This window comes from Polistes fuscatus, unplaced genomic scaffold (assembly GCF_010416935.1).
Source record: "Polistes fuscatus isolate 324 unplaced genomic scaffold, CU_Pfus_HIC Scaffold5, whole genome shotgun sequence".
NCBI lineage: Eukaryota > Metazoa > Arthropoda > Insecta > Hymenoptera > Vespidae > Polistes > Polistes fuscatus.
The window spans coordinates 8,177,808-8,204,113 of NW_025113129.1; the positions used below are offsets into that span (position 1 = coordinate 8,177,808).

The window sequence follows — 26,306 nt, forward strand, 5'->3', positions numbered from 1 at the left end:
AAAAGAGACGTATAAGAAAAAGAAAGAGAGAGAGAGAGAAAGAAATAGAGAGAAAAGGCGGAACCCCAAGTAGGAATTGTCTCCCCCGAGAATTTACAGTTCCTGGAGCAATTCTCGGGCTCCATTTTTTGCATATGTTCAGTCCGTCTACGAAGGTAGTCCAGAAACTTATTTTCGCGACCTGTCTTTCCCTCTTTCCCTCTTTCCCTCTTTCCCTCTTTTTCTCACTCTCTCTCTCTTTCTATCTCTCTTTCTTATTTCGAATCTTACTCCTTTGCCTTTCTCGCGATCCTCGTAAATCATCGATCCTGTCACGCACGCCTTGCCAAGCAACTTGCTACTAAGGAAAAAGGAAAGAAAAGGAGGATCAGAGAAAAAAAGAAAAGTGTAGAAGAGTGAAAAGAGGATGAAACGAAGGTTCAAATACTTTTCCGTAATCGCGAATATCTACTAGTAGCAGCAACACCGGAGATGTGGTCATGAACAATCTTTTAGATAAAACGCTTTAAAAATTTTCTTCTCTCTCTTAGTTTTTATTTATATATTTATTTTTTCTTTTTTTTTCTTGATTGATTAATTTTCATTTTGCTGAATATTTTTTTATCTGACCATTTATCTTGGCCAGTTTTTACTCTTGTCATTTTGGCCTCGATCGATCTTTCTTGGAGCAGGCCTTGTATTTTGAGTTTAACTTAAATATCCTTTTCTCCTGTCGATCGATGTTTCATTGATTGACGTAAGGAGAAAATTAAGGAACTTTCTCTTGGAAAGAAAAACAGAGAAAGAGAGAGAGAGGGAGAAAGAGATAAGAGTGCAATATTTAAGTAATTTTGTGATATCTGATTATCGGTTAAGATGAAAAAGACATTTCAGATTTTTTCATAAACACATTAAATCGTTTTCACTCTTCTATTATTTTGTTTTTTATTATTTTACTTTTTTTCTCTTCTTACCATTACACGATAGTTTGTGCAGAGTTGAAAGAAGAAAGATAAAAAAAAAGTGAAGAGGGAGAAAAACAAAAAACGAATTTGTGGAACGCAAAGGGGTGAAATGGAAAAGTCGTGTTGGCCTAATTCAATGTGTTTCTTTAATGTATGACTCGGCAAAGTAGGATTATCGCTAAAGTAGAGTGTCAAGTAGGATGTTAAATGGCACATATTTTCTAAGTTTGCTTCTACATACACAATAACGGCATACATAAACTTACATACCTTGGAATTGACGACTAAGCACATCTCTTTCAGTTTCTTAATAACTCCACGTCTTGTGCGAGTCTCGTTGATGAGTCTCTCGAGTATCCAATCAACCAGATCTAAAACAATAGCACAGGCATTCTATAAATCTACTCTATTCTAAATTTATATATCAAGTATACTTTAGTTTGAGAAGAGATTACATCTTAGCTTGATTACATTGATACGAGAGCAAAAAATAATAAATCTTCCACGTTTTATAATCTAGCATTCCGAAACATTTAAACATTTATTATCTCGTATTTTATTTGTTCATTCATTCGATTCGTCGATGAAGAGTAAATAATACGAATGAAGTGGAATATGAGAAATAAAATAGGAAAGGAAAGCATTACTTATATTTTTTTGCTTAGGTCATCTGTATTTCCACTTTGAAGCATTTTAACGACTTGCAACGAATTGATAAATGTCCGACGACTAAAATTCTGTTATTTGCTCTTTGTCATTATTTATCCGTATTATATCCGTCGTTTTAAGAAAAAAAAAAAAAAGAAAGAAGAGATAAGAGAAAAAAGTATGTGAAAGAAAGAAAGAGAGATAGAGAGAGAGATCATTAGTCAAGAATTGCAGCATTAATATTCGATTCTCTAGGGAGATTTGCACGAGTGATTAATATTACGAAAAAGACAATTATTCTCGAAGAAAATAGGACTCGAGATAAGAACATTGAATATAATACAAGCGATAGGACGAGACGGTGACGGTGACGGTAATGGTAATGGAGGTGGAGGTGGAAGCGGAGGTGGAGGTGGTGGTGACGTAGGTAGGACGAAAGAAAATTAATCGATACGTGCGGAGGTTTGAGATAAAAAAAAGGAAAAGAAGGAAAAAAAGAGATATTAAAAAAAACAAGAAAAACAAAAGAAAATACGTAATGGAGGACGAAGTATCTTGCTAAGTAAGAAGCCAAATAATTTTCTATGGTTTCCTCCATCTTATAAATGTAGCGTAAGGATGATTTAACGAACAAACGAGAAATAACAAGGGCTTTTTCTTTCGTAACGCCCACAATTACGTCTCGTAATTTCAGGAAATTCCGGCAAGTTGAAAGCACTGATCCTTCCTGCCACTTTTACCCTGCTCACGACAATTTTTCCGCGTGGTCACCTGGGAGAGTCAAACTGACACCCTTTTCTCTTTCTAGTATTCTCCACCCTTTTGCCCTTTCTCTCGCTTTACTCTATGCTTCCTCAACTCATTACACCGAAATGTCGGGCCTGCGTTAGAAGTTGAGAGAACAATGCCTGTCTCCCTTTCTCAGGCATTCACGTAGAGAGACAACACGACGAACTTGTAGGACGCTGGTTTACCACAAACAACCTACTCATACGAATTGTTCTTTTTTCTTTACGTGCGATGAGATGAAAAGAAAAAAAAACTCCAAAAAATAAAAGAAATAAAAAATTCAACAGTACAATTACGTTACAAGATCGTATTTTAAATTAATTCCTTGGATCGACATGCACTTATCTCTTATCTTTTAATTAAAAATAATTATTGTTTAATTTAAATTAAGAATATAATTTGCTTTCAACACGAATGATGTTCCGTGTAAGATATGGAATAAATTTCTCGACAAAAAGAACTCGAAATAACCAAGATATAAATGATATATATAGTAAGCAATTGGTTAAATGTTTGATGAAGTAGTTATTAAAAATTCAAAGTTTAATCTTGGTAAGAAAAGAGTCAACGGTATTGTAAAATTCTTCTAAAGCGTATTTTTTTGGCTACGAATCCGTAGAGACATTGATTCAAGGGCAAAGTTGTTTCAACTATTTATACACGATCGATATTATCCGTGAATTGGCCTAGAGGCTAGGGGATAACTGCATCATCCGCGGAGCTACGTGATTCGGTTAACCAAGAAACGAAGACATTGTTATCGTCGATCTAATAAATCACATAGACGATTCGCTCGTACCAATTCTCATCACCAGTTCCTCTGTGCTCTGCCCCCTCTTGCCCCTACCATCATATATTCCCACATCTCGAAAATCCTTTCTGCCTCATCGCGGGAAACGAATTTAATCTTAATTTCGAAAGATATCAAAATCCATGTTCTCTCTTGATTCCTATCTCGATCGCGTATCGACGATTTCATCTTAACCGGTGATTTTCTCGGCAACGTAAAATTATTTTGTCGACGATATTTAACGAATCCACGTTATTCTATTCGATAACTACAGCTCAGGAGTACTTTTTTTTTACGAAATATTGTTACAAACGAACGTACGAACGAACGATTTGAATTGTCTTTATAAATCTCATTGCCAGTTCATATGCTGTTCCCTCGTATCATATAATTATCAAATACAGCTACGTTAATTATACGATACGTATCGTGCAACGATTTTATTTCAAACGTATCTACTTTTTATTTACCTCGCAGGGAGTATACGATTTATAATAACACATGAAGTAAGTGGATACGATTACAATGATTATACGAACGAAAAGTAATAACGAAATATTTTACGAATTAAATAATATCTTCTACTTTGTTGTTTTAAAACGAGCCAAAAACTTGTAATTTGTTAGATCCAATAGAATGGTACGACTAACAGAAAAATAGTTTTCAAAGTACAGGAAAAAATAAATACGGATAATTACGAGCACTGTTGTAGAAAAAAAGCATACTTTAAAGACGGATTAAATTTCAATTAGTTATTTCATAAAGCAACAAGTTTACGTGTATAATAACATTTTTTTTATATGCTTGCCTAAAAACGTCTAATTATTAGTGTATTATCTAGTTCTTTCACGAATCAATTGAAATCGACATTTGAACAATAACAGTTATACATTTACGAAAAGAGAGAGAGAGAGAGAGAGAAGGGGACATGTACCTTCCGAAGGCTTGTTAGTTTGATGTTCCATGAAGAGGGTTCGGAGTTCGTCCTCCTCCGCCTCAGTCCAAACACCCCGCGAAACTTTCTTCTTATCCGTCTCGGTACTGTAACCCTCGACGATTTGCGTCGCATCGTGTGCGTTCTTCCAGAAGAGCAACTCCATATACGACTTCCGGTTCTTCTGCGCGACTTCGACGAAACGACGAATTATGAAGATTGCGAACTTCTGAAGCTCCTAAAGCATACATTGTTATGTTATCAAGAAGGAACGATATGTAATCTTTCTTTTTCTTCTTCTTTTAATCGATTTAACATGGCTTTATATATGCGGAAAGAATCTTAGAAAATTATATATGTATTAAGGAAATGTATAATTAAATACCTTGTGTTCGGGATTCTTTGATTCGAGGAGCTTTTGAAAAGTTCGAAATATCGATGCTTGAAATATCATAGCCGACATTTTACATTCGAATGCGATTCTGTGCAACATCTTCGTGACGTAATGATTGACCTCCTTAGTATTCTTATCAAATTGTTGCAGAAGAAGGTTAAGTGCTTTAACTATCTTTATATTTGCGAATCTAAGACAATTAATCATTCGATGTTTCTAATTAGTAGAATCAATTTATTTCTTTTTAAATACAGTATTTTTTCATTAAAATCGAACTCTTATCATACCTTTGTACGAATTCGTTTAATTTGAAATCCGTTTCTTCTGTTACGACATCTTCATAATCATAATTTTCTTCTTCATCTTCTTCTTCTTCTTCAATGATAAAGAAAGTGTAAAAATTAAAATCTGATAACTGTAACTTGTTTACAAAAAATAAGAATTTTATATTATGAAGTATTATTTATATCTTACCACCGTTGCGAGCAAAGTTATCTTCGAAATTGTTCTCTTGATTCGCCTGTTGCGTAGGTAAGTCATCCTCGACAACTGAAAAGAAACCACGATTGAATCTTTTAAAATGTTTTTAAATATTTATTAAAAGACGAGTCAAGAATTCCTTAAATATTTAAAAAATGATCAGATCCGTGAGCCACGAATGAATATTAGGAAAAAAAAGGAGAAAGAAGAAAGTGAAGGGGTTAGGAAAAGAGGTTAACAGTATATTTTTGTAATTTTTCAAAACGCACGGAATCAAAATTGCAAGAGAAAAAACCACAAGGGTGCTACATCATTCTCGAACCGTTCAAGTTTTTGTTTTAGGTGACAAAAAATTTGCTGCAATTGTTCGTAAATAAGGAATGAGATTCGTTCCGGATCGATCGAGTCAAAATCGATAAGAGAGAGAGAGAAAGAGAAAGAGAAAAAGAGAGAAGGAAGAAGGAAATAAAGAAAGGTTCAACGAGAGTTCCTTGATCTGTGAGAGCCGCTTGTGGAAATCCTGGTACCGAAAAGAAAGCAAGAAATAGATAAAAACAAAAGCAAACGGAGGGGAAATCGTGAGGATTAATTTATACGGACCACGAAATTCCGGAAATGCGAAACGTCGAGGTAAAGGAACGTTGCCAGTGCCGGTCGAGCATCGATGGTGATGAAATCCGGATGCGAGCCCTTCTCTCCTAACTTTTTCCCATGTCTCCCTCCACTCCCTTTCTACGAACGTTCTCCGGGCATTTATTTTATGCGCATGCGCGCTACCAACAACGTAGCCTGGTCGTTGTGCGTTCGTGAAAACGCGAAATCCGATCGGATTCCCGTACGATTTAAATTTATTTATCTATCTTTTTCTATCTCTCTATCATTCTCCCTTCTTCCCTGGCTTTGGCCTTCCAACCGGAGAATTCATCGAACGAATAAAGCGAACGTTGTGGGTGGTTCGAAAGAGACTGAAAAAGGGCTAGAACTACAGAGGGTGGGAAGTATCTGACCACGGCGATTACGATTTCCACGAATCCGGATTAAAATTCTCTTACTAGAAGAGTATAAATTAGTGATTTAGGAATTACTCGAGCATCTCGTTATGTTTTGGCAACGAACAAAAAAGTACCGATCCTTATACCGGATTTTTCATCAGTATAATCAAAATCTTATATTTTTTCTATATAACCCTTTAATCTAAACAAAAATTAAAATATTGAACTAGAATCAAATTACATCTATCCAAGATACAATTAAAATTTCGATTTTATTCTTTCTTATCAGTTTATTAAAAATCTTACGCGTTTATGTGATTGAATTATACAATTTACGGAATATCATAGTATTAAAAAAATAAATACAAAATAATTATAATCGTTCAATACATTTTTCTTTCTTTTTGTCGAAAAATTTAATCGAAAATATATTATTTCGTTCAACGATTCGACATAATGAGTTTTCTCGTCGAAACATCCCGTTGAGCTATCAACCGGACGCGAACTTATTGATTGTTTTATGATCCGTCACAGATGTCAGAACCGTTAATCACCAAAAACAAGCGCACCATATGGCTGGCGAGAATCGCGAGACTATAGGTTCGTGTCGGAAAACGATAGCAACGTCCAGCCACGTATTTACTTGTAAGCTCGACACCAATAGAGGGAATCGGAAAGTAGAAAGAATTTCCTTCACACCTGAAAATTAAATTTCTCTGTACGAATCGTTGCTCGGATTCGAGTATAAACTTTATACTCGACGTGTAATTATTTTTTACGTTCATTTCTCTCGTTCGCAGTCGCTTTTTCGTGTTAATTTATTTTTTAAATGAATTATTTAAAGCAAAACATATACCTACGTATGAGATATATTATATATTTGCTTAAGAAAAAAATTATTTCATGAATATTTTTGTCGAATCAACGATCATTTACACGAACTTACGTGTAAAATTTTCTAATATTAGACAAACGAAACAACATAAGCAAAAAATCGTCCTTGAGTTTCTACGTAAATCAGTAAGATGAATTAAAAAAAGGTCTGCTTAAGAAAGTATGCCGATGAAGTCTTTTTAAATCATTCGGTAAAAGTTTCCTTTAAAAACTCGTGTTACCTCGGCTAAAGAAAAACTTTCTCCTTTTCGAAGAATCCGGTTTGTCCAAGTGACAGTGACGGCGTTATTTCAGCTTAAACTTTTAATCGTCTCTTCCCATGACCTCCTTAAACTCTAGACAGTAATTTGAGATAAAATAAAGCGTTCATTCGGTTCTCGGTGTCTTCCAGTTTTAAAGCTTCTACTACGGCCACAAATATATCAACGAAAAGCTCTTTCGGTTCTCGAGAAAGTATTAACTACTTTTCTTTTCTTTTTTCCTTTTTTCTTTCTTTTTCTATCTAAAATTCGTAGAAAATTCTACTAAAAACGATTCGAACTAATTTTCATTTCAATAAAAAAAGCTTCTCTACAAAATTGCTGCATTTGATCCAAAGATATTCCAGAAATCTGACTACGATTTTTCCTTTTCTTATTTTTATAATGCAAGAATTTCGATACCATTTTACAAAAATATCAATTAAATTGATCCTATTACATCTAACATAATGTACCAAAAAAGACTCATTTTTAATTTATAGTTCAACGTACCGCATTCGAATCAAATTTGCTGCATGAGAAAATTCAAAATAATTCGTTGTAGAATAAAGTTCGATGGAACAAATTGGTGCTAAAATCATTATATTTGTTCAGGATTTTCACCAATTTTATTGTACTATCGTTCTCCCAGTTAAATCCTCGATATCATCCGACGAATTGAACGGAACCGAATTGAAAAATTTTAATTATCTCTCTCGTCACATGTGTGACATATTATATTCTATTTGTATGTGTAGAAAATAAAAGCGCGTAGAACCCACACACGAATGTAGTGAAACTTCTTAAGTTTTTTATGTTGGCAACTCTATTGAATTATTAGATTATTAATTATTTTTTTCTGCAGATTTACCCTATACTCAGAAACTAAAATTATTAAATTTATCTGTACACACATGACATACTTTAAAAATTTATTTCACTTCTTAAATAATTTCAATAATAAAAATTAACACAAAACTCAACTAATTATAATATTGTATGCGTGATACAGTCATGTCAGCGAACAATAATTGAAAGATATTTGCGATGCAGCTGATAATAAGTTTCACCACACAAATAACATGCTTCTCTCAAAATTTGAAAATCTCGGTATCTTGCCAAAAGAAATTTCACTACAAAAAATAAAAGAAAAAATACACGAACGTTCATCAGTATCGTGATAAATCAATGTTGTGTCATTGTTTTTCATACGCGAACGAAGAGATTAAAAGTGTATAAGAAAGTTTCGATTTCGATAAAACGCTCGAGCCCATTGATGGTAGAAGATCTATGCGTAAATGTGTATGCGTGCGTACAAGTGTTTGTTGCATAAATATAGACTTATATCTGTTCGAAGGATTCGTAAAAGCTTTCTCGAAGTCCAATCCGAATTCGAAGGCTCTCATTTATTCAGGTGTCGTAGCAGCGGTTTGTCATCTTGAAAGTTTAATACCAACCGTTGCTTGTTAAGCCTGTACTCCTGACAACGTAATCAACGACGAAATTCATCACGAATTTTCAGATAAGCGCTTTAACGTGATAAGTACCTACGGATAATCCACGTACGAGAGGAAATTCTCGATCTGCCGGATAGCTGAACCAAATTTCCTCACAAAATTTGTTGAAGTTTCTCGACGTTGCATGTTAACCGAAGTGAGAGAGAACTCGTAGACATGCTATTAGTTATCCTATACGTACGTCGATTCCAGTTCTCAGCAAAATTTTTTTATCAATAAAAAATTTTAACTTATCCTACCTAGTGTTTTGAGGGTATTACAAACGTTCCCGCGAATTTCCATTCGTATATGTTTATCCGTAGTTTTTCGAATACGTTCAAATTATTAGGAAATAGATAGTTATTTATTTTCGTTTATTAATAATGATAGATTTAGATTAAATTTTAGTCCTCAAAAGAGAACAATCTCGTACGTGGAATAGTTTTGATGTTCCTTCGATCGGAACAAATATGTGACCGATCGATTTTTCGTGCAATATTTTCTTTACGAAGAATAACAATAAAGTTTTCTCATCGGACGTAGGCATGCGCAATTTACGGTATATTTAATCTAACTATGAAAATAGACACACGTTGTATGTATCTAATTTTTAAGAAATATATCATAAATTTTTTTTCTTTTTTATTTTTCATTTCATAAAACATCTGGAATTTCAACGAGATACTTATCTAAATTTCGTATATTATTAAAAAAAAAAAAAATTTGTTCTACATGTACAAATCCTAAATATTGCAAATATATTTTAAATTTAACGGAAAAAAATTACGATCGTCGTAATTATTTTACGTGGTAAAAAGAAAGTAAAAAAATATATCGAGGGGTCAGTTTTGTTTCGAAAGTCGCGCTATAACTCGAAGGTCCTGGTTATCGATCGTCCTGACGGCCGCAGCGTGGGTTGCGTCCGATGCACTCTGTAAAAGCGTTTGTGTGTATGCATATATATATACGAGTTCGTCGAGCCTTTGGGTATATAGGTGGTAGTACTAGTATTGGTGGTGGTTGGGTGCACAAGCACGCAGGGAAATATATTTCACGGGCCAGTGCGCGTGCGTGCACGTGCGGGCAGGTGCGCTAACGACCGTGAAGGAGATTGGCAGTAACGCGTTGCTCCATCCTGGCCACGCCACGTTTATATTATGTCAGTAGCTGGTTTATAGTATGCATACATATAAGTACGCATCGCGTGTCTATACAACTTCTGTTCCGAATTCTACCCTCCACCCTTTTTTTTTAATTTCATTCGAAATACGATGTAAAACTTTTTTCAACTCGATGTCAATACTAGATTCGATGTGTTTCAATTTTCAATCGTGCGTAATAATGAACTTTCTTATATAATAGATTACACTTTTAATTTGAATTCAATTAAGTGTGCGTAGATTTTAATTAAAATATATTTAGCAAGAACCAAAATTATTTTAAAAAATCGTATTTCGAAGGAATAATAATACATATTATTGATTGTAAATAAATTGTTTTATTCTATCTTTACTCTTTTGTTAGACGTAAAAATAATTTCAGACGTATTTTTACTAATATCTAAGTGCATGTAGAAGATAAAAAGTTTTCATTTTTTGTTCCTTTTTTTCTCTTTTCTTCAAATTATTCGAAAATTTTCTTGCTATCTCTCTGTATTACAAATCATCCCGCTCCATCCAGCACGGTAACGTGAAAGTTTTTTCTAGTTTTGAACTTTGTCAGAAAATCGAGGAAAAAGAATGTTGCGAAGAACTATTCCCCGAACTTTCGACTTCGAAACTCGACTAATTCGAGGAGCGTAACTTCGTGATACTTGCTTACACGATTTTTCAGAAAAGAGAAAGGATTTTTCCGAAGATGAAGTAAATGTTCAAGGATCAAATAGAAGAAGCGAGCCATTCTTCGAGGAAAAACTAAAAAACATTTTGATCTATTTCTTTTGTTTTTTGTTTTCGAGAAATAATACAGAAAAATAGAAGGAGAAAAATATAGATATAAGTGTCACGAAGAAAATTGTTCGAATAAAGTTTACCGACGTTTTACCGTGACGTCGTTTTTGTTCATTAAATTAAATATCCCAACAGTTAAGAGTTTGTCATCAGAATTCCTTGCTAAAATAGTAGACTTGCGTTTACCCGAGCGAGGGATTTTACGTAGAATGAATTTTTTTGTTTCTCTCCTTTTTTTTTTTCTTTTATCGCACTCACGACTTAACGAACTTTCAGGGCCAGCTAAATAATGCAACGATAATGTAATAATTCCGCGTAACTATCGGAGACATTATTGCGCCACCATAGTTACATGCAAATTTGCATTAAATCTACACCAAAATACGGGGGTTTCGCCAAAATAGGGATTTTGGCAAGTTGCCGGTATTAACGCCGTACTTTCGACGATGTAGGCGTGCATATACATAAATTTGCATAATGAAATAGGCGTACGTTTCTATATCTTGTAATATTTCCAAAGAAAATAAGGTTAAAACACATTTGTTTGCCTTACCGATGTCGTTGGCCTTTCGTAGAGTCCGAACCGTTGCCTAGTTGTTCGCAATTGAATTGAGCGTATGCATGAAAGAAACGACCTTCATTATACACAAATGAATAATACAAAATTAATAAATCTCCAAAATGAACGTCATTATAATATTCGTCAAATAATTTTGTCCACCACATAGACGAACGTATGGCCATTAACTCGCAAATACGAATTCAGTATTAGAAAAGAAATATAGATTTATCGAAAAAGTAAAGCTTAAAGCTGGTGGTATTTTCTGATAGAAGTTAATCCTTTATCTCGAAGGAAACAACGCGGAACTTAATCGGTAACCAGACGGTCTCCCTATAGTTATTCCTCTCCCATAGTCATTCCTGTTTCGCTTAAGCTCGTCTTTCGTTAAGAGTTAAGACCGTGATTCTACGGTTCATTAAATCGGGCATTATCGTGGCTGCAAAGACGAGAGTGACATTATGCGATTGTGTTACCGTGGTAATAAGTGTTGTCTGACGTATATGGTGCCCGAGTAAATGGGCCTGCAGGTGGTATTTCAGAAGTTGGATAACGAAGAGGAAAACGAAGAGGAAAACGAAGAGGAAACGAAGAGGGAAACGAAGGCGATAAACAAGAGAGAGAGAGAGAAAGAGAGAGAGGGGGGATAGGCCGGTAAATGAAAGAAGGGAGGGATGAAAAAGGGTAAGGGAAGTAAAATGTATAGGTAGATTTATCGTGGCTGAGACTAAACACCCTGGTACAGTGGCTCAATGTAATTTTTGAAGAGACAATAACCGTCTCGTCGTCATGCTACACCATCGTAAAGCATCCGAATATTTTTATACTTTCTCTCTCTCTCTCTCTCTCCCCCTTTCTTTCCTTTAAATACATATATAATACACATGCACACCCGGTTAACACCCTGTATTGCATTTAAAACAGGCAATTTCGAAACAAAATTCCTATGTGAGTAAATACCCACAATTTTTTTCCACTGATGCGAAGAAAAACGATTTATTTATTTATTTTTTTTTTTTTTCAAACAAAATAGTATTCGAAAATTGAATTGGAATTTGATTTTAAATTTAAAAGAGATAGAATGTTATTCATCGATATTTTGACTATATTATATGTATATGTATATGTATATGTATATTGGACATGGATATTGGATACATTTGAATTCTATTAATCGTAGGTATTCAGAAGATTTTTACTGGAAACCGTTAATTAATGGAAATTATTAAAGTGACTTTGAAAATGCAACTTGCTCTTTCTGTCTGTCTCTCTCTCTCTCTCTCTGTCTTTTTCATTTTACACATAACATCTTCTACGGTTAAGACTAGATCTTGGAAGCATTACGTCGGTAATATCGTCCTTGTCATAGCTTTAATTAACCAGCTTATTAACGTTATCAACGCAAAAAGGACCCTCGAAAATGGAAGGTAGCGGAAGAGCGTCGCGACAAGGAGTAAAGAGAAAGGTACTTCTGTTCCTCTACTCGTACGTAAGTGAATATGCGTTAACCTCTCTACTGATCTGATGTAACTTTTGAAACGATGATAATTCTCTCTCTCTCTCTCTCTCTCTCTCTCATTGGTAGCGTATTTTATTACAAATAATTTAGAAGAAATAAGATGTGTCCTTTTTCTCCCTTACTATTTTTCTCTGCCTTTGTTTGACTTTCAAGCATGTCCTGAATTCTCTGACCCGAAAAATACGTGAAAGAGATAAAAGGTTAAATTGAAATATAGATACTTTTGGCGATCCTCGAAATAAGGGGTATTTTCAACAACGAGAGAAAAAGTTATTTTTTTTTTTTTTCAAAGTTATCGTTGTTAAAATACACAAAACATTTTAATTTAGAAACACGAACATTTCGAAGTTTTATAATTTCATTCTAAAATATTTCAACGATGTCATATAGCAATAATACTATTTTCTGAAAGTAAAAAAACAATAGAGCATTATCATCGTAGTTTTAAAAATTGTTATTATAAAAAAATACATTATTAAAATTTTGTTATTATTAAAAAATTAGTACATATTGTCAATTGTATTTAGTTTTTATTTGCAATGCGAACTTCTTAACGGATATTAAATTTATACTTTACAATACTACTTATGTACGACTTTTAATTAAATTTTCTCGGTCTCTTTTTCTACTTGCTATTAAGAAAAAGATGAAGAACAGAAAAAAAAGAATAAAAGATAAATAACAGAAAAGTGAGTATACGTCGAGAAACTTTTCGTTTAGATTTGACACGATTCTTTTAGTGATGATAACTCTTGGTGTTCACTCGAGGAAATCAGGGAATAAGTTTTTTTCTGTTTTTTTTTTTTTTTTCTTTCTTTCTTTTCCTATTATGCCTCCGCGATTCCGTTTGTATTCAAAAGGCTGAGCCACTCTTAATTCAGTTCCTTCTTTCTTACACAGCAGCACGAAGGAAAAAGAGAATTGGTATATCACGTAGAAGAAAATTATATTACGATTGCTTTAGAGAAAAAGCGTTATTATCTTTCTTATTTGCAAAATGGCAAATGAAAATGACATTAACGTAGAAAAATTAAATTAAATGTCAATTGACTGTACATTACCCACGGCGAATAAAATGAAATGATTCGTAGCGTTTTTTAAGTACATTTTCGTTTTCAAGTATTTTCTTATAGCTTCTTTTTTAGCATAAAAAATGTTTTGTTTCGACGAATTAAAAAATTGCGGAAAGAAATATTACTTCGTCTAAATTTTGTACAGTTAACACGTGTCGAATTTTTTACTATAATTATTTTTGATTATTCGTCCATAAATAGTAGTTACAGGAAAAAGTGCTTTTTATTCTTGTACTAGGCAAGCTTTCGGATATGCGAACGTAGTTTGCTAAGACCACCGTTGATCTTACCTACCGTCATCCATGAATATCAAAAAGTTACTTCACCTTTTGTTATAATACCTTATTATACGTAGAACAGTTTGGTCTTACGTATTCTCGAACATTTCAAACGATCCATGAAAACTTAAATGCAGCGTTAGTAAGGATAGTCATTGTAGAATGGTATTATGTTAAGTATATCTTATATAAGTATTTTGTTGTTTTATGCTTGCATGACTTTCGAACTTGTTGAAATAACGTAGTGTGGGTGGTGCTTTTTAGCTTTTGAAAATGTTTATTGTATTTAACAATCTACCATCTACCTTTGTCGCAACGTAAAATATTGAATCTTCACAAAACTGCAGAAACGTTTAACAGGTATAAATAGAAAAAAAAGAAAGTATCAAAATTTATTTTAATTTTAGTATTATTTTTTATCGTGTTTATTATTCTCGGGATTAATATTTAAACATCATATGGTTTATTTAAAAAAAAAATATTCTATATATTGTAATATTTACTGAGGAAGTAACAGATCGAGAGAGAGCAAAACTCTTACTATGCGTTCTTCGATAAAAATCTTCGATAATCTTTTCCAATTCCCGAACGACCATGATCGGAATCGTAGAAGTGAATTCTAGTTGAAGCTAGCTAGAGCTATCTTATCCAGCATCGCGTTACTTTTCTCCACGGCTATGAGCATTCGATCGTCGAAGCAGAAAAAGTCGTTAGAGAGTTTTCAATGAAACCCATTCTTGGTTAATACCCGAAGCTATCGATTATTCGGCATAGAACGATCAACGAACAATGGGTGGTTTGGTCTAGCATTCCAGACCGTAAAATTGTATGGTATACGGTTTTCCATAGTTGTTACGAAAGATAAACCAATTCGGAGAATTGTGTTTGTCGTTTTTAATCGTGGTAACGTATACAGTTTTCAGAAATTTGGGCAAAATTTCGACTTCGATAAAAAAAAATAGAAAAAAGGAAAAAAGAGAAAAAAATGTACAACCATGAGAGAGAATGAAAAAATGTTCGTAAACGTAAATATTGACAAACTTGTTAACGGTAACGATCGTCAATAAAATATCAACAAATTTATAATTGTTATTAAACGTAATCGTATAATGTATTGCAATTTTAATATGTTTGCATTGTTCGCGTAATGATTCGAATGTCATTATGTTTGCTTTACTTTGACCCGTAAAATATAAGTTTAAATTACAACGGGAGAATAAAGTGGCTAGGATTATCGAAAGTCGAAGGTAGAATCGAACAGAATCGTCGAACTTCGATCTCCTTAGCGTTAATCGATTATTTTCAACTTGAGATTAGGATGTAAAACGATACGAGTTTGATTTTCGATCTTTTTCAAGTTACAAGGATACCTGTTGTAAAAGGTTTGGTACTCTCGTTTGAAATAAGAAAGAGAGAAGAAAAGTACATTTGAGAAACTTTAACTTGGTGTATTAAGTTTAGAGATCGACAAAAGCAATCGATCTTCGAAGTTTTAGTCTAAAGGAAAGTTAATTACAAGGAAGTCATTTCCATGATAAAATATGTTCAAACGGTATCCTTGTTCTTCGAAGCTTAAGCTTCCGGTTTAACAACAAGAACATTGAACTCGACGAATCAACATTTTCTTCTCTACCAGCTACCTACATTCTCACGACTTTCAAATTTACCTTGATCGGATGATAGCAATATCTTAACTTTAGGAAACCAACGTATGATCTTCGAACATGTTGAAACTTCCTCTATCTCTCTTACTCCCACCATCTTTCTCAATAATGCGTCATCGATCTCCGGCTTCCGCACGAAACGTAGAGTTCGATCCGACTTCCTTAGTTCACAAGAACATCTCTGCAATATAGGTAAAACTTTACGTCTTCTATTCTCTTGTCTTTTATTTTTTGGAAAAGAGAGAAACAAAAAGAGAACGAATTTAACATTCTTCCTTTGCATATGCTTGAATGAAGAAGAAAGAAGAGAAAAAAAAAAGAAAATCACGGATCGGTCAAGAGAAAAAAAGGAGAACTTTTTCGGTTCCTGCGACTGGTGCGTAAGTAGTATAAAAAAAGGGAATAGGGCCTAGAATATAAGGTGCTTACGAGCGTTTCGTGGCATATAGGTACTCGAAGATCTCCAAGAAGGGAGAACGTAAACCTTTTTTTATATATATATATATATATATATACCCATATATCTATATATAAAACATACATTGTATATATCTTTCCCCTTCTCTCTTTTCATCTTTTTACTACATACATGTAAAATGTATCTCTTTCTCTCTTACTTTCTCTCTTCTACTAGCGAGCCAAACTACCGGTGTCTGTACGAAGATTTCGTATTCCACTGTCGTCACGGTCCGGCACGACTATTAGGCTGGTAACTACTTATTCAAACCGGATCGCTCGAAACACCCTCCTTCTTCGAGGTCCTTGTCAAGCCAAGCACGTTTCCCAGCAGATCTGCACGCCCCACCCCCTTCCACCCTATTCCCTTCCCCTACCTCCCCCTCTCCTCAAATCCTCTCTCCGTCTCTCTTGTTCTTTCTTTCTCTCTTTCTACATCGTTCCATCTCACTTTTTCGTTTTCTGTCCCACTACTCATTCTCGACTACACGACCTTCCTTCCTTTCTTCCTTCCTTCTGTAACGATGCACCTACTCTTCTCTCTACCCTTCTATTTTCATTATTTCTACCCCTATCCGTCTCTATCTTTTAATGTACAGTCAGCTGTTCTTTTTCTACTTTTTCTCGAGAAAAAGTCCCCTTCTTTCTTCTCTTTTATTTCTCTTTCTATTTGAAACACGTTATCGTTTTACGATATATCTATTTCGACTAAACTCTGTGTATCTATCAAGCTCTTTAAATAAGATTCGACGTTGTTTCGAGTTAGATAGCTGTTGAATTATTGAATGCGAATAATTTATTAACTCTGATCGAGATCGAAGAGAAACAAAATAACAAATGAGAGAATCAACCTGAAATGACGTGTATTGGACTTTGCTTTATTATGTTACACTTTCATTCTATTCAATATTTTAATCATTTTCGTAAATATATTTCGACTTATTTAATTAATATATACTCGATATTATTATTAATTAATTATTATTTTATTTATTTAATCTGTATTTATTTCATTTTTATGTTAGCTCGAGCACTTATGAATTAGACGAGTGAGGAAGTTTGTTTCGAAACTTTGTGATTATCCGAGCATCACAGGATTTTGTAGATGCGAATAAAAAGAAGTACGCTGACGACATTGAAGGATTATTTCGAGTCGAGGAAGGATGTGTAAATTTACTCGACTTTCCTATGTTTGATATAAAGATGACGGATATTTTTATATTTTATATTGATTGAAAATAGAAGAAAGTGTACATGTTGGATTTAATGTACGTTGATTTATGTACGAATATCAAGGATATGTTGTTTTATGATTCTCTCTCAACATATTTATTTCTATAATATTTAATCCCTTATAGCATTTCAACTTTATTGGAATATAGTATATTATTAAGTTGTTCGTAAAAATAAAGTTTTTATTATACTCTGGAAATAATATAATTAACTAAAACCAAACATTTGCAGAACAAATTCATAAATTTAATTATGCTCGTCAAAATAACAAGGAAAATATTATTATTATAATGTTATATATATACGTATATACAATATTCGACAAATGTTATTCAAATTACTCTCATTATACTAGAAAGAAAGAGAGAGAGTGAAAGAGAATAAATATAAAAAACAAAAAAATCTTGCGACGAGTTAATAAAATAGAATATTCTCTATGATCGAATGTCCGAGAAGATATAAGCAGTACAAATCTCGAATAGATAAGAAAGTAAGGGTAAATAATTTGGAATCCTATGAAATCTATATGTTTATGGTCAAAGTTTACGAGTCGAATTTGTCGATTCAGAAGCTACATTTCTCTTTTTATATCTGCCGGAAGGATTTCTTTTCGGATGTTCTATAAACATGAAGGGTATGATGATGGGAATAAAATAATAGTCGTAAAATCATTCTCAGAATATTAGCTCGAAAGCTGCTTTTCCTAATAATATTTGGATTTAAACGCCATAAAACAAGAATAAGTTGATGTTAGAGAAATGGAAATATTAAATGTAGTATAATATATAATAAAAAAACATAATTTTGATAATGAAATGTTTCCTACATAATATTGTCCATAATTATATCGTACTTATTAAAGATTATTTTGAAAATGATTATCGATAAAGTCACATGAGCGTTAAAATCGATGATCACGAACTTTGTTCGCACCGTCCGCCTCGACGATGGTTGATACTTATCCTATAATATGCTCTTCCGTCTAAGCGTTTAGCTCCTGTCTAATTATCCGTAAAATAGGCTATTCTCTCGAACGGCCTTTATGACTTTGACAATATCGTGACTGGTATTGCACACGCTACGCGTTTGCCTGCTTCAGCTTCATATACCAAATGGTCAACGAGCCATGAAGCATTTTCAAAGAATCGAGACAAGGTCTCATAACACCAAATTCAATGAGTTTAGAACGCATAAACATGTATCAAGTATTATATCTATTTAGTGCTCTCTGAACAATATTCGATTGTGTAAAGTAGGAATTACATGTACATATATATACTGAATCGGGGAAAAAGTTTCTTCGTATTTTCCTGATAGATGAATTCAGCATCGCATAACTCTGGTAATATTATTTGGACCTGGCAATACTTGAGTGCGAAAACTGACACATCGTAGAATAATTAAAAAAAAAAAAGAATAGTTGTCATTACGTGTGGCACAAAGCTTGTTCAAGCGTTTTTAATTTTCAAATTTAAATGTCACAGATGTATTTCAATTTGATCGATCAATCACTGGAAAAGTCAATGAAATGATAATGGAGAAAATTGAGTAAAATCGGTAAACTAACATTCGTGATTAAGAAATTAGCAAATGAGTCTAAACTTTTACCAATAATGAATGCAGTAATTTAAAATGAATAATATAATTATTTCGATTGAACGCTTCTGTTATCGTCGGTTGAATAAACCGCGGGGTATTATGTAAAGCAGTGAGACGTCACAATAAAGTGTTATGTGTAAATAATATAATTTGTTTCGCACGGAAGGATTCAATTGTATAATTCCAATGGGAATTGACAAAATTCGAATCTGAGAACAAATATCTTGATAAAAGCCAGCGACGGAAGGAAGGACTCGCATTTGAAGTGCGAGAACAAACAAAATCGTTTCCTCTTCTCTCTTTTCCTTCTCTTCTATTTTCCACGTTCGTAGAACACGAGCGAAAGTAGTCGATTTTATTTTTACCTTCGATAAAAGGATAGAGTGGAAAGTTGAAATATTCGATAATTTTGTAAAAAGCAATATATAACGAGTATCAAAGAAAAAATTCGGTCGAACTAGTGAGTTGATTTTATTTTATCTTTTTTTTCGCATTCTCATTTTTCTTCCCTTCTTCTTTTGTGTTCTATTTTTCTCGCGATATTTAGTAAAAGAAAAGTCGATTAATCTCTGAAATTTTGCACAAAGGAAGAAGGAGAAGAGAGAGAGAGAGAGAGAGAGAGAGAGAGAGAGATAGAGAGGGAGAGAGAGAGAGAAAGATAGGTAACGCGTTTTAAATGAAAAAATTGGACGAATATAAAACTGATCGGCAATACGATATAAATGAAATGAAAATGTAATTTATTCGGGATTGTAACAGCAATGTTACGAGATAAACGGTGAAAGCTTTTGCTTTCCCTTTCGATCGGATAGTGGCAAATTCTATCGTAGTCACCTCGTGAATTGGAAATCAATGACGGACGGAGCACGCACAAAGGCTCGAATCGTGTACGAGGATTTTTCGTTACTTTGACTGGAGCCCCTCTCTTCTCGTCGCGCAATTACCATCGTTTCCTTTCGCTTTGATCATATTGATCCGTAAACCAAGCAGAAAATTGGAATAGCTAGAGAAAGAGAACGAGTAAGCAAGCAAGCAAGCAAGCAGGCAAGCAAGCAAGCAAGCAAGCAAGCAAGTAGGCAAGCAAGCAACAAACAGGGAGGACGCAGAACGTACAGAAACAGAGCCGCCTATTAATTATTTATAGTAATGTGATATTGATCCGTCTGGCCACCTTCCACCACACCGACCGGCGGTAAACCCCCATACGCTTACTACGTATCCCATCGTTTCTGATAGGCATACATACGCCGCCATCATTAGCGTTATGGCCAAAGGATATAATCGTTCAACGCAATGCTGATCCTCATTCGTTTCAATAAACACTAAATTTTCCTTTATTCCCATGCCAATATCATTTTAAGAAAGTTCAAAACCCAGAAGCTTTGGATTAAACGATCATGCCAAATCCTACGATTTCTCGTTCAAATTATCGAACCTTGTTAACATTTCTCTCATATTCCTTCCGAGATACTTTAACTACCTTTGATTTCGAATTATCGAGATTTTCTGTGAACAAACAAATAAACGAAATAAATTAATTAATGGACTTCTGGGAATAATAACTCTTTAAATCGGTTTACTTTTTTATTTTGTATATATTGTATATATTCAAATTTATTATATTATCGAGTGTTTTGTTATTATTTTTACACGGAGACTAATAATAACAACTTAATTCTCATTTGAATTTATTCATTGATAGTTCTTACGTTTTTAGAAAATTCTTTTACGATTATCATTTTTCGCTCCTTTATGATTTTCATCGAAAAGAAGAAAGTAATTAACGAATAAATTTATTTAATATAGCAGATGATCATAAAATTCGTTAGCCTTATGAGAAACTGTTATAAACGAACTATTATAAGCGAAACTAATAATCGACTAATCATATATGAGGTTTGTTTTTAAACCGACTAAATACCAATTTGATATTTCGTTAATATCTTTTTTTCTTTCCCTTTTTCATATACACGTTATCAGAAATATTGGAAAATGATATCTATGATTTGTTTGTGATATATTTTTTAATAAGTCCATATAATTAAATTATAGAAATGTAATTTGAATATTTCTCTGAGTGAGCGTATATTAAATTTTGATAGAAATGCATCATGTTTTATTTTAATATTTTCGTTCCGGCTATGTCAAATACCGCAACATCGACGTGATGTCAACCGATGCCAAAGAAATGAATTCCTGTAATACGTTATACAGCAATGAAATTATTTAACACTTCAAAATATACGAGTATCATTTTTCGCATTTATCGAAACGTTTATAACATGAATATTTTGTACACGTATACATCTAGAATACTACATTTTCTGTAAAAGAATTGATTTAGGAACAAAAAAATATAAAATCGATCGGAAAGTCCATTTAAAAAATACTATTCAGAAAAAAGGAATTGCTCGTAAACAGAAAGGAGAGAACCAATGGTTATGATAGAGAATCGTGGTACGCATCTATAGATACCTAGACCTCCTACTATATAGATATATCTCGTTTCTACTTCATGCTTTTATCTGAAATTAAAAGGCCACTTCGCTGGTTGGAAGCATATCACGCAACGGTCCATCGGTGCAGACGTACCAACGATGACCAGTTTTCAAAGCATTAACGTGAACTCATTCAGTTCTCTCTTCTCTTACACAAACAAGTATATGTTTCCTAGGACGAAATTGGAAGCGGAAAACGTCAGGAATGGAAATAACGGTAGGCACATTCTCTAGCTAGCTAGCCAGGGTAGCTAGTCAGAAACCTAGCCAACTAGCTAGCTAGCTTGCTAGCAAGCAAGCAACAATGTCCTTGCTAGCCACCAGCTATTTTCATCCATTCATGAGAGAAGCAACATACAACTATCAACAACGGTAACGCTCTAATTTGCAGTAGTCACCTACTATCTTTCCTACTTCCACCAAGCATACCAACATCACCAACTTCAACATTAACACCAAGACCAACACCAACTCATTTCATCTTCTACTCCTATCTCAATAATGACCACCGTGGTGTGTCGCTTACTTCCTACCAGGTATTTTCTAAAAACCTCTTTTACGACTTTTCCCTTGTGTTTACGGCGACGTTAACGGTTGACTTGCCGCAATTCCGCGTCAACGAATTAACTTTCCTGCGTCTAGGTTTTTCCCTCATTGGAGACGAATTTACGACCATCCCATTTTCAATGTCTAACTTATACACACTAAAGATCGTTAAAATAATTGAAAAGGAGACGAGCAAATCCACTTTCTTAGTTCGGATGTGTTTAATAAATAATTTGGTTATATAGTGGAAGGGCTGCTAAAAGGGTTGCTTGTTTCGTGATTTTTTAATTTTTCTTATAATTTTTTATTCTAACAAGTTTTGCTTATGCGTTATTAAAAACCAAGCGACTTTATTTTTCATCAAGTTTTTTACCTTATTTTCTTTTTCACAAAAATTCACTATTCCATCATAACGTAATTGATATATAGTAATTATTATTATTATTTAATTATAACAATATTGTTTTAAAATTTGTCCAAGATGAATTTCTACATAACATCGACGATTATTAACGACTCCTTATAACGACTCTCTAAAACGACTTGTTAAATCGTCAATGTAAAGCTTCCCTTCACGGTGCTTGGGGATATAAAAAATATGGAAAGAAATGATTAATCGCATTGTAATATTTGAACAGGTTTCTACGCAACAGGAGTCACGTGACGTTGATAAGTCTCGAAATGTCCCGACGCTCTCCAGCAGTCAGCAAGTTTCTGCTTTCTGATCTACAAACAACTCTAAAGAGTAACGTAGCAAATACTGCCACTAATGAACGTGGTAATTAAAATCTCCCTGAAGGACCATACTTTTTGCTTACGCATGTCGTATATATGCGCAAATATACATCTACATCATATACATTAAATACATATCTGGTTAGATGAACCGATCAATGTTATCCGTTTACCGTTTCATTTTTTTATTTCTGTCTGGTTGAAATAATTACAAAATAACGACTGTAAATAAAAACTAAAATCAAAAAGAAACCACCGTGGCATTGAATATCGGGTAAGCTTATGCGTGTTTCAAATTAAAAATAAAATACAATTTTAAAATCGAAAATTTTCACTGTGGATTTTTGAAGATCCTTCAGTTATTAACAATAATGACGTCTTGATAGAATATCCCGGAAAATTGTGAAAAATATCTGTATTGATAATTTAACACAATTGTCTGACATTAAAATTATCAAAGTTTTTAAAAATTCAATACTTAAAAATTGGAATTACTTTTGCATACATATATATATATTTATATATAATACCTTGCGAAATGAACTATGAGCATTTCAATTTAACGCAAATTACACATATCTATTTTATTGCTAAGCCATTCGTGCCCCTGTTCGTTTGATATTGATTTCCAAGGGATAATCCACTTCGACATATACAAATACTTGCCTACCTCTCATTCCATTTTCCGTGTTTCTATTAATTACTCCAATGTGATATAATGTATTATAGCGAGGTATTCGTGAAAAGTAACTAGAAATTTCCGTGCCACGTTCGACAAACAAAACAAGCATGCATTTGGGTATATCTATATGTATAGCAAGAAGTCGGAAAAAACTAAATCTAATTACCAAGGCATTGTAGCGCATCGTGTTTAATGTACTAATTAAAATCTCATGGAAGGCAAGGATTCTTTGTTTTGTTTAACGCTCTAAACGGAAAGCTCATTGTTTGCTGTTGGTAACTTTAGTTAAGACGTAACTTCCGCCTTTGCTCAGCAGCGATACCTTCACCATTAGAAATTCTACTTCCGTTTCGTGTATTCGTGGGAAACGGAAATGAAGCTTTATGAATAAGAGCGAAAGATAAAATTACGTCTTATTTGGAATATTTGTATTCATTTTGCTGGTCCGTCTAAAATCACAATAGAAGTAAATTTGTTTTTTTTTTCTTTTATTTTTTAAACAAAATATTTCAAATTTAAGAACAATGAAACCAAATTTCAAATATTATTATTCTTATAACCATTGTTGTATGGATTTTTAATGCAAAACGGAACGATTTTTGGTATCCATCATCGATGAATTTGTATATACGTTAGCTCGATGATGGAAAATGGGGGAAATAAAGAACGGGAAGAGAAAAGAGTAACTTCAATACATGTAGTTACACGATCGCTTCCGATAATCTATATCCCGATCGACTATGCATTTACATACATATATATCTCAACATATCCTCCTTTAACGTGTACTTTTTCTTCTTTACCTAGCCTCGCGTGTCCGGCAACAACATGCATCCGAAACATTGTTCTCTCTCGAAGCAAGAGGACAAGATGCATTCTTCAGCCTCAATATCGGGGCTGAGCCCCGAGTATTCTATGGTATATATGCATGTATAAAGAAACGTTGGCCAGTATTGTGAAAGCGTATCGTAGAAAAGCTTTACAAAATGGTAACGTTAGAAAAAAGGAGAAAGAAGCAGAAGAAGAAGAAGAGAAAAATGGAAAATAGAAAATAGATAGAGACAGATAGAGGAAGAGGAAGAGAGAGAGAAATGTCCCATCGCTGGACACCGATTTTTATTATACTCAATCTACGTGCTAGGAGATTCTTGAAAGTAAAGTTACGTGACTGCTTGTTTTTGAGGGTAAATGTGGCTCGGGATTGAAACCATTTCCAGGTATATTTTGCGCGACTATGCTCCTCTTTTTCCCTCCTACGTTCCGAACTACATTTTACTAGAAGATTGTTTGTCAGCATAAGAAAAAAACTTACTCTCGGTGGGGAACTTGCAAACGTTGCTTTCTCTTGCTATCACGAGAGAGGAAACGAGTTGGGTGCGTAGTAAAGAAGAATAACGGCAAAACGGATGTTCTTTACGTTAAGTCTTAAAAGTACGAGTTTGCTCACAATAACGTTACGATATATATATATATATACGTGCAGTGAACATGTTGATCCTCTACTTTGCGATGCCATTACATAAGTATTCGGTTTTCCGCTAGAAATAGAAAAGAAAGAATCGTTAGAAACCTACACTCTGATGTAGTGAACTGAATATTTTAATGACGTGCATCGCGATACCCTGCGATGCGAGTTAAGAATCGTTAAACTGTACCGGTATGTTGCGTTCTCATTAAAATTATAACTTTTATTCCGTTTAAACAAAAACGGCAAACGTTAATGGTGATTCTGAGATGTCATCGAATCAAAGAAAATAGACGTTAAACAAGAAAAAGAGAAAATAAAAGCAAAAAAAAAGAGAAAAAAATATTAAGAGGGAATATCAATCTTTCCGTTTTCTCGTAAGATCAATCCAAATTTTTAATATCTCTGCTCGAGTAATTATTCTTGGAGTTTCGATATGAAGTTACTTTACAGGATGCTCCTGAAGAAATCTGCAATCCAAAATACCCTTTCAGCATCCACGAAGAACGGCACCGGGCTCGCTGTTGCTTTATGCATGCGCACGACAAACTGATACTCGAAACTACCTAGGTTGGATGGTGATATAAACTGTAAACCGATAGGAAAGTATGGTGGATGTGTGTATTAGGGTTACGAAGATACTACGATTATTTTTACACGTTGTGGGATATTTTATGTTACCTCGGTAGTTTCATCGGGCGACACTCGTCCTAGCTAGTTTTGGATTTGATCCAAAGAAGGGCACCGATAATATCGTTTTAGTAACATAAAATACCCACCATTATCGTACGGAATGAACTTCTGCTCGAATCCAAGCGGTATAATAAAGAGCTTTGGAGTTTGGCAAGGTTCATTTTTTCCATCTCTTTTCTTTCCATACCGAACGACCTCCTCTCTCCCACCATTGACAAAAGTGTCCTCGTTTTCTCGACTGCGCTTAGGAAAGCGTCGAACCGAGTCCATCGTCTGGCTCGTCGTGTATGCTTCAACCGGACATCACGAGTGGATGAAGGAAGAGAGAGAGAGAGAGTAGTAGAGCAGACAAAAGGAAAGAAAAAGAAAAGAAAAGAGAGAGAAAAAGAAAGAAAAAGAAAAAGAGAATGAGAGTGAGAGTGAGAGCAACGTATGAAGCGTCCACGTTGAACCAGAAATTCCCGACTCGTCGCAGAGCGGAAAATTGCAGAAAATGCGAAACTTCGCGGACGATAAGCGCTCGCTCGTACGAGTAACATACGTTCCACCGAGGGAAGCTCGTATCGTCGATGTTTGTCGGACTCTCTCTTCGGTGTGTGTACTTCTCTCGCTCGGCCAACCCGCTGGTGTGTACGCGCGCCTTCAGTGACGTAACCATGCGAACGCCAATGTGGACGACGACGACCATGCGACAGCCAAGATAACAAAATTCCGTTGATTCGACGACCAGAGAGTAGCAATCGTGGTGACTGGACCA

General features: G+C 34.1%; 1 protein-coding gene across 1 annotated transcript in view; it reads right to left on the reverse strand.

Moving 5' to 3' along the window:
- The window catches only part of LOC122522624 (protein timeless homolog), a 159,663-nt gene that overhangs the window by 11,246 nt on the left and 122,111 nt on the right, over positions 1 to 26,306 (reverse strand). The window contains exons 15-19 of the mRNA XM_043643854.1: positions 4,974 to 5,048; positions 4,787 to 4,874; positions 4,491 to 4,689; positions 4,106 to 4,343; positions 1,215 to 1,315 (exon numbers count right to left, since the gene is read on the reverse strand). Of these exons, the coding sequence (XP_043499789.1) occupies positions 1,215 to 1,315; positions 4,106 to 4,343; positions 4,491 to 4,689; positions 4,787 to 4,874; positions 4,974 to 5,048 (701 nt within the window). The remainder of the gene's footprint in view (positions 1 to 1,214; positions 1,316 to 4,105; positions 4,344 to 4,490; positions 4,690 to 4,786; positions 4,875 to 4,973; positions 5,049 to 26,306) is intronic.